General features: G+C 40.5%; 1 protein-coding gene across 3 annotated transcripts in view; it reads left to right on the forward strand.

Annotated features, from left to right (window-relative positions):
• LOC140324767 (neuropeptide Y receptor type 1-like) overlaps window positions 1-9,359 on the forward strand; it is a 16,666-nt gene extending 7,307 nt beyond the window's left edge. Inside the window, exons 2-3 of one of the 3 annotated variants that reach the window (XM_072402872.1) lie at window positions 4,878-4,940; window positions 7,362-9,359. In XM_072402872.1, coding sequence (XP_072258973.1) covers window positions 7,394-8,506 — 1,113 coding nt within the window. In that variant the 5' untranslated portion in view covers window positions 4,878-4,940; window positions 7,362-7,393 and the 3' untranslated portion in view covers window positions 8,507-9,359. Of the gene's footprint in view, window positions 1-4,516; window positions 4,941-7,346 lie in introns of those variants that run through there. The other 2 variants (XM_072402873.1, XM_072402871.1) reach the window with 2 other exon arrangements.
• Window positions 9,360-9,823: the final 464 nt, after the last annotated feature.

Here is a 9,823-nt window from a genome sequence, read left to right on the forward strand (position 1 = left end):
AGAGTCGGGGCAGCTCTAGAGAAGTCTTGGAGCCGCCTTCTTCAATCTTTATATAATTCTTGTGATCTATCATCCTAAAGCGGACCTAAACTCAACATTTTTACTTGTATTTCATACATCACAAAGTGAAAAAAAACTTACAGCAGAGCACTGGGAATAATTTTGGAAAACTGGATCCAATGTGGTACTCAGAGCAGCCAATCAGCTTGTAACGAGGTTCCTGATTAGCTGTTGTGGGTTCAAGTTGTATTTATTTATTTATTTATTTATTTTTTAAAATACAACACCCTTTCTGTCTCGATGACCGCAACCTCCTGGGATACCTACGTCACACATGTTTTGGCTGCTCTTTCTGCACATACCAGATCACGGACATGAGCAGGAGGAGCCTTTTGTTTAATGGGAGGAAAAAAATGCCGCATGCACAATGTCTTGGTCGGCACTTTTCCGCCATCTACATCACCTGATATCACACCTGCGCAGTGCAAGATCGGGTGACGTACGAAGAAAAACCCGGAAGAAGATGGCAGCGCCCGGCACTTCTTCCGCACCGGGCCAAAGAAGGATACCGGGACAACGCAGGATCCGTTTGAAGAAACCTCCTAATGGATCGACGGACCTTTCTAGATTAAAGGTAAGTGGGATTTTTTTGTTTTATCTTTATTTAATTCTGCTTGAATTGGCCGTGCCAGGGTGTTGTAACGCCTGCACAGGGGTTCTTTACTCCCAGCAAGTGCAGGGGGAGCCCAGATTTGCAGAGTATTCTGTTTTTTGAAAGTTCCCTGGAGCAATCGGGCAAGTAAGAATGATTAATAAAGGGCACATCGCCTGTCTCGCCTGTCTCATCGCCTTGCCAGATCCACATTTTTAAAAGTAAATATAAAGGATGTAGTTCTAAAAAGAAGCACTTGTTGTACTGGTGGTCTGCGAGAACATTTTATTGGTCCACAGAAATATTTGGACATTATTTGCAATTTTTATGTTTTATTAGAAAATAAAACAAAACAAATGTTCTAATAAAGTCTTATATCCTGAATGACAATTTTCACCTTTATATTGCACTGAAATCATCAACTGTACTAGAGACGGTAAAACAAGGGCGGCGCAGCGTGACGTCCGTGTATTATCAAGTTGTATGAGGCAACCGTTACCGAGCCGTACGCTTCAGTATTGTTCCCACCATTACAACAGTCACCCCGCTCCGCCAATACCGATTCTCATCCAATTGTTTTATTTTATTTATTTCTCCGATGCTCTTTTAGTTAATGACCTTAACTGTATATTTTCTTTAACTGTTATATTTAACGGCATCAAATAGTTTGATGCCATTATCATTTCTTGTTGGGTCGTAGATTGGAATGAAATAAACCCAAAATGAGTGAGAAAAGCAAACAAATATTTTGCATTTCTTTAGTAATAGTAAAGATAATACAACTAATGATAATAGTAACAATAGTAATACTTCACTTAACCATCAGCTGATCAATGAATCAGAGCCGCCACAGTCCTCGTCAGCACCATTAGGAAGATCATTATTTTACAAAAGGATCTTTTAAAAAAAAAAATCATAATATTGATCCACGGGATTTAATGAATTTAGTGGTCCGTGAGGTCGAAAAGGTTGGCGACTGCTGGTTTACCCAATTCCTTTTGTATGTTTGAGTGGGGGCATGGAAGGAACGTGTTATTTGCCTGTATGAGCTCCTAGAGCTTGTTTTAAATCAGTGATTGATTCATCTGCTGTAAATGATTGGATAATTTAAAGCATTTTGATGAATAAACTTCACTGCTTTATTGATGTAAAATTGTCAATATTAAAGTGGAACCCAGCTCACCATTGCTCACTCAGTGGTGCCAGTATCTTTGCTTTGTCTTTTTCTAGGAACTTTAGTTATCTAGACCGACCAGGCTGGAATGACAAAGTTCCCACGCAGGTTTTTTTCACTCATTCTGGGTCCAATCTATACCAAGAATGTAGACTAAGCTAAGCAGTGTACAATCTAAAGTTGGCAACGGCAGGGAAATTTGTTTATTGCAGAGGAGACAGCAAGAGCTGTCTTTTCACAATTTTTTACATTTAATTCCACTTTTATTCACCAGATCACCAATAAAGGGTCCACAAAAAGGATTGGGGTGGCCTAGTGCACCACAATTATGTCTGAATAGAAACCAGTTATGAAAGAATCTCGGAGGTTGCTGTTGCTAACTTCTATGTGTCTCTGCATTGCAACACACCAACTTCTCATTGAATTGACCTCCCCCCACTGCAAGGGGCTGTTGAGCCTTTTTAGCCCCTTTTTAGTGTTTTTCACTCCGATATATCCCCCCCACACCCAGAACACTCCTGCCCCTTGCAGTTTTGTCAGCTGTCTTTGCACTTGCTCCATTTGGTTGTATCATTCCAATATACAAAAAACACAACCATTACTAATCTGTCCTCCACGATGAGTAAATGGGTTTTCCCTCTGACCGATGTGTCACTGGAAACACTTAGTAAGCCTGGTGGTTTACAAGGAACAGATCGGGAGGTAGCGCCGGGGCACATTTGGCAGACATGACACATTGACTACCCACATACCACCTCCACAAGGATTTTCTGTTCACCAGATATTATCTGTTATTGGGCTTTCCTACTGAATAACAAATGAGTTGTGACTTCACATTTATATATAGATTAAAAAAATAGAAAGTTCAGCTTCTACAAAGAAACCTTGATCAAACTGTGAGCAGGAAGAGGTTAGAATTGGTTGGATGCTGCAAACTGACGGCCAGTAATGGTTTGAAATGTATACAACATACGTGTGGATAAAGGAGGAAAGCATAAGAAAAGAGATAAAGATACTTGTAAACATGCTTCAGCACAATTGTTTTATACATTTAGTCCTTAAATGTGAAAGCCAAACTCTACTTAACATTTTTCAAAATTTTGTGTAATAGGAACTTCTCCAGAGTTGCCCCCACTCTGTGGATATCTCCCTTGTGTACCGTTAGACCTGTGCCTACCTTCAACTCATTATTAAGCCATCAAAACCCCACCTTTTAAAACTCACCTACCCATCTTCATCTCCCTAATAACCCATCACTAGTTAGCCACCATTCCATACCCCTTATCTATTGTATGCTACACTCCCTCACCTTTTGTGTACTACACTCCCGCATCTCGTAGACTCTAAGCATTACAGGGTTCCCTTCTCTTGTAACACAGTTTGTACAACTATGCAGGTTTGCAAAAAGAATAAAATAGAAACCCATAGGCTAGGTTGTTCTTGGGGTCTTGTGGTTCATAATGAACAATTTTTGTTTACTTTGAAGGTGATTACAATTTTTTGTCAAATTCATAAAATAGTACAGTAATTCATAAACACATAGACAGGTTGTCGTGTGAGTACAAATGTATATATAAGTGTCAGTAGGTCATACAATTTTCAAAGCATTTTGCAACACTTGCATCTTCAAGGGATTTGGATAGTTAGGTATCAAGGTTTAAGGGCTCACAGCAAACTAGGGGTCCCTGGTTCAAAGGCTCTGAGCCCTGGAACCCTGAACAGAAACTTAGGCTGCTAGGTACCAGGTTCAAGTTTGCTGGTTCTCCCTGTGTTTGAATATGTTTCTGGTTTTCACCCACATTTAAAAAAGCAGTTAGGTCAATTGGCTTTCCCCAAAAATTGGCCTTAGACTGTGGTAATGACATATGACTATGGTAGGGAAATTGGATTGTGAGCTCTTTTGAGGGCTAGTTAGTGACACGACTATGGACGCTGCGCTGTGTATTATGCTATTATTACTTTATAATAATAATAATATTATTAGGTTCCCTCCTACCACTATACCTGGGGCTCCCCCTAGACACCTACAAGCTGTAAAGAAGGCTCCTACACCTTCTTAGAGATGGCTGCTCCACAAAACATAGTCGTTTGATCTGACAAAATTTTCCAGCTACTCTCACATGAGTCTGATCTGATCATTGAGCCCTTTGATACCTAACTATCCAAACCCTTAAAGAACCAAGTGTTGCAAAATGCATTGGGCTTTTAGGACCTACCAATACCTCTGCATAAATTTGTAGTCGTGTGATAACTCTTCTTTATACTTGCATCCCAATATATATATATATATATATATATATATATAAAGAGATATCTTACTGTACTGCTTACCTTAAAAGTAAATGAATTGCACGTTATGAACCAGGAGACCCCTCTCTAAGAGAAACCTAGCCTGTGGTTTTCTGTTTTGGCCTTTCTGCGTTTATGACAAGGAGTTGGTTATATGATTATTAGGTGATTGACCTGTTCCTCATACCTATAAGAATGCAGGTGATGCCCCTGATTATTGTACAGCACTGCGTAACATGTTGGCGCCCTATAAAAAAAATTTAATAATTATAATACCCCATTCGTAAATATCTAGTGACGGCACTGAAGTTGGTTGCATAGTAAACCAGGATTAAAGCAAATCACAGACACACAAAACAGCTACAAACACTCTGATAAAACCAATAATAGTTTAGCAAATCCTGGATTGCCAAGTCAAGGTTGTCCCCGTCAGTCCTAACATTGACTTCCTGTTCCCATTACAATTGCTATGGATACATTGTACAGATAGTACATTATATTTCCTGGAAGATATAACTAACATTATTGATTGTCACTTCATTGTCCTTATTATTGTTTGTTGTTTTGTAGCTCACTGTCTGAATATCACAGGTGAGGATTGTGAAATTTGCATGATTTATATTCAGCATTGGATTTACAATCCTCATTTCCACTTTGTATTTCACGGCTTATCCTCCCCCGAGACACCGAAGTTCTGTATTGTGTTCTTTGATTTTATGTTTTCCTATTTAAACATGGCGGCTTCTGTTTTCTCCATCACAGGTCTCCAGTCATCAGCTACAGATACAATAATGGTCCATTCCAGAGCCCAGGATTAATTGTATGGTAAGAATTGGCATTTCATTGTTTCAGATATTGGAAGGTTATATGATGTGATCATTGGAGGTATTTATGAAGGAATGCATATGACATTCACCATGGATTATCTGGTGGGGAATCAAACATTGCTATTGAGAACACATGGAACTGGAAGATCCACTACTAGAGAATGTTTGGTGAATGTCAGGTCCACTGCTTTATATGAAGACCCTGATGATTTCCTAATTTATCAGTTAGTGGTTTCTAATGCTGATCTTGTTCTCTGGCTTCAATGTTCATCTTTTCTAAGGCTTTTTTTATAAAGGGGCAAATGGGATTTTCACCATTTTTCAGATCATCAGATTTATAAAAGTGATATTCAACTAAAAGATTTTCAGTAGGATCGCCAATCATTTTACTTATAAATATGGCAATGGCCATAATTGTGTAGTGGTGACCCATTCAAGTGGAACTAATATGTACATTGGAAACCACCTGACTGCCATGGTAAACTTTGGATTGGAACCCATTGTTAGGGTATGGAACCCATTGTTAGGGTACATAGCATCTGTATTTCCATTGGCTGGTTCATGACATGAACCGCTTCTGTCAAAAACAAGCCAATAAGAACACTGCTTACCATGCACCAAACTTCTCCCCAAATATGTTTACCTTGCCAACTGTTTTAATATCTACTCTAATTTCCTCCATAAAAAGTTTGTAAAAATAGCAAACGGCAGAATTTCAAGTTGAACCCACCATAGAACTGAACCCCAACCCTAGAATAAATTACTGGAATCTTTATGTATCTGTACTATAAACTATTACGTCTAGATGTAAAGTTGGCCACATTATGGTATAAAAGAAATATTTTGAATGGCTTCACATATCATCTACTGGAGAATAAAATCCACTTGTCACAGTAATGAATGTATTCGATGGCTAGAAGTTGTCAGGGGGTATTGGGGTGACAACACATACTCATTGTACTCTATCTATAGAATGGCAGGGTTGTTGCCCTAACTGCTTGCTCCTGATTTGGCCTACAAGGAACTCCTCCATTATGGGGAGATGTTCTGTAATCTATTGAGAGAACTCAATGAGGGTAGATAGCATTGCTTGAGATTTCAGGATACAGGAAGTTAGGAGCTCATTAAATACCTGGCAGGACCAGCAGGTCCTTTTTATAACTAGTTTGCACACACTTTAAGGAATAGGCTTGGTTTAATAAAGCTCTCCAAGGCTGGAGAAGATACACTTTCACCAGTGAAGCTGGGTGATCCAGCAAACTTGAAATGGATCTGGATCCAGGATTCAAATTAAGAAATCCATTCCAGGTTTGCTGGATCACCCAGCTTCAAGAGTGAAAGTGTATCCTCTCCAGCCTTGGAGAGCTTTAATAAATCAGGCCTAATGAGTCTGGCAAAAAGTAACCTCTATAAGGTTACCTACATGCTTCTATCACTTAGGGCCTCCACTGGTGGGATTTCTACCCCTGGGTTTACAAAGACCCATGTATACAATTCACAAAGGGTGTCACTATATCTATTTATAAGATAAAAAAGGAACAAGTCAGTTGTATGACTCCATCTTGAGAAGAAGAGGACCAAAGTGTCAGGGAACCTTGTTAGGGAGTTCTGGTCCAGAGAAATACACGAACCCTATAAGTTGCTGAACTCATGTGATATAGGCTGTCCATACCAGGAAGTCTGGGCTCCATGTTTTTTCCAAGTGTCCCCCTGCAAATATTTTGTACCCAGTGGAAACATTGGATAGGAACTTCCTTTGGCTAGGACGGTGCTCATCTTTATTCAGTAATATCACTACTACATTGTCACCCTGGCCGCTGGTGTAGCTGCCTACATGCCAGCACTGTTGATAGCCCATTGGTTAATGATCTCGTCTATCTCAGCCTACATCCCCAATACATTGACAGCATATTGCTCTGTCTGTAGGAGTTTGGGGAAATGATATAAAAAAAAAAGAGACAGCATGGTAATATTCGATCAGGAGACACTGACTACCAGTATGGGGGTTATTGTTGCTACACTGGCATCAATGTGAGGGTTTTTTTATGTGGTTACTGATACCAATGTGGAGGTTATAACTGCAGTCACTGACACCAATAATGGGCCTTGTCTTACTTCCTAGTTCTTTTTAGTGTATGTTCTGGAAATAAAATGGATCAAGAACATACTTTTCAGGCATTAAAGTATATTACAGCCCATTTCTTTTTGAATGGGCTAGCTTGACTTAATGCATATTAGCAGACGCATGCCATCATTGTGTAACCCTACCAAGGTGTTGGGGGGGCATATGAGGCCTTCTAGAATTTTCAAGTAGACTACCACTTTAAATATATGTTTTGTGTGAAATTATCAATAATATGTACATAACATGTACATCATGAACATGAATTTTACAATAAATCAGTTTTTTGCTTTGTAGGTGTGTCCTGGGGAACTTCAGATTTAAAAAAAATGGAGGATTATCTACGGCTCCTATACCTAAATGTGACTGGACGTCTGGGCCCTAACTGGGACGGGGAGGATCCATGTGCAGAATCAGTTGGCAATGTCACCTTCTTAGTTGTGGCATACAGTGCCCTCATAGCTGTGGGACTCATTGGAAATTCTTGCCTGGTCTTTGTCATTGCTCGTCAGCGGGAGATGAGGAACGTAACCAATATTTTTATCGCCAATCTCTCCTGTTCTGATATACTTATGGCTTTGGTTTGTCTACCTGTCACCGTAATCTACACCCTTATGAACCGCTGGATCCTGGGCGAGGCGCTCTGCAAAGTTACACCATTTGTGCAATGTATTTCTGTCACAGTCTCTGTGCTATCTCTAGTCCTCATTGCATTGGAAAGACATCAGCTCATTATTCACCCAACTGGTTGGAAACCATTGCCATGGCATGCTTATCTTGCTGTTGCCGTAACTTGGGCCATTTCTTGTTTCATTTCTTTGCCATTTCTATCCTTCAGTATTCTCACTAAGCAACCATTTCAGAACCTATCACTGCCATTTGACCCTTTCATTGATCATTTTGTTTGCACTGACAGTTGGCCTTCTGAAAATCACCGTCTGGCTTACACCACCTGTCTTCTGCTCTTCCAGTATTGCCTACCCCTACTTCTTATTCTCCTTTGCTACCTCCGTATATTTCTGCGACTGCGCAAGAGGAGGGATGTGGTGGAGAGAGCAGGGGGTGGGGATTCAGCTGGGCGCAGGGGAGGTCACCGCAGAGTAAATATCATGCTTCTATCTATTGTAGTAGCCTTTGGCCTTTGTTGGCTTCCCCTTACCGTATTTAATGCCCTGTTTGACTGGGACCATGAGAGCATTTCCTCCTGCTACCACAACCTGATATTCTCCCTCTGCCACCTGGCAGCCATGGCATCCACTTGTGTCAACCCTGTCATGTACGGTTTCCTCAACAGTAACTTCCAAAAGGAAGTGAAGACCCTGCTGCTTCGCTGCCGCTGTGCAGGAGGTCGCGATAAGTATGAAACTTTCCCACTATCCACTGTCAGTACCGAGGTGTCCAAGGCTTCCCTACAAAGTGTAACTAATGGGAACAATGCTTAATGCAAGTGGTCAGGAGCCAGGTGTAGATCTGCTGGACATTTGGTTGGAGCTTCATCTCAATTGAATGTTAGGATCTGATGCATAATCCTGAAACTCAAAGTTGTGCCAAAATGCTGCACCCAGGAAATTTGGTCTTGTTATGCAGAGCATAAACCACATCATTGACACCAATTACTGCTACTTACTTCATAGGTTTACATTAGACAACTAGATAACAGGGTTTTTTTTTCGTTTGGGTCCCACGTTGTCCCGGTATCCGTCTTCGGCCCAGTGCAGAGGAAGTGCAAGGCGCTGACATCATCTTCTCTCTTCTTCCTGCGTCACCACACAGCTGCGAGATTGGGTGACGTAGATGGGGAAAAAATATTGCCGAACTCAGATCTGCAATTTTTTCTGCCATTAATGAAAGAGCTCCTTCTGCATATGCCCGAGATTATCTAATCTCGGCATGCGCAGAAGGAGCGGCCAATTTATGTAAAGTAAAATTTTTGAGTTTAAGTCTGCTTTAATTTATACCACTATGATGGCAGCATGCACACTGATCGTCATGAGCTTCGTTCTTCCTCATACCATTTAGTCAGCCTTATCCACCATCTCTTTGTCTTTGGTCACCAATTGCTTTCCATCAGAGTGTCAATTTTCAGCAACCACCTTTGTGTCATTCTGAAATAATAGCGGAGTTGAGTATGTGACCAATATTGCTATCATAAGCACCCCTGGATCTTCCCAAAACAGCATCACCAAACCTTTCTATTGCACATTTTCTCCCCAGCTTAACAAATGTGAACATTTGCTTCTCAAATTGCACTAAACATGAAAAAGATCTGCTTGTTAGCTGCATTATTTGTATCGGAGAATCAAAGGACTTTACTTCATTACTTCCACTTGCAATTGATAATTGGGAGTGTAGGTGTCTTGACCCTAAGAAACCCAACAATATCCTTTCCCATCTGGATTTACTGGAAGCAAGGATCTGCTCTGAGGATCTCCTGGCAAATGGCAGCGACCTATCCACAAGTTCTAAAGTTTGATGTTTACATGTACACAAAGATATGTTTAAAGAACTTTTCTATATTCCCCATCCTGCACAGAATGTATGGGCTGGTCTCTAGATGCATTTTAATAACTGAAACATTAAACTGACTACAGAGAAGCCATTCATCATCACCATACATCAATACATTTGGCCCCACAAGGACAGAGCAGCCATTTTTACCAATCAAGCTGAACTCTCTTCAAACCCACAGCAGTATTTTTGCAAATGTTCAGTGATCCACAACTCTTCATGACCGGTATTTTTAAATCTGGATAGCAGTA

The sequence above is a fragment of the Pyxicephalus adspersus genome, chromosome 2 (genome assembly GCF_032062135.1).
Source record: "Pyxicephalus adspersus chromosome 2, UCB_Pads_2.0, whole genome shotgun sequence".
In the NCBI taxonomy this organism is placed as follows: Eukaryota; Metazoa; Chordata; class Amphibia; order Anura; family Pyxicephalidae; genus Pyxicephalus; species Pyxicephalus adspersus.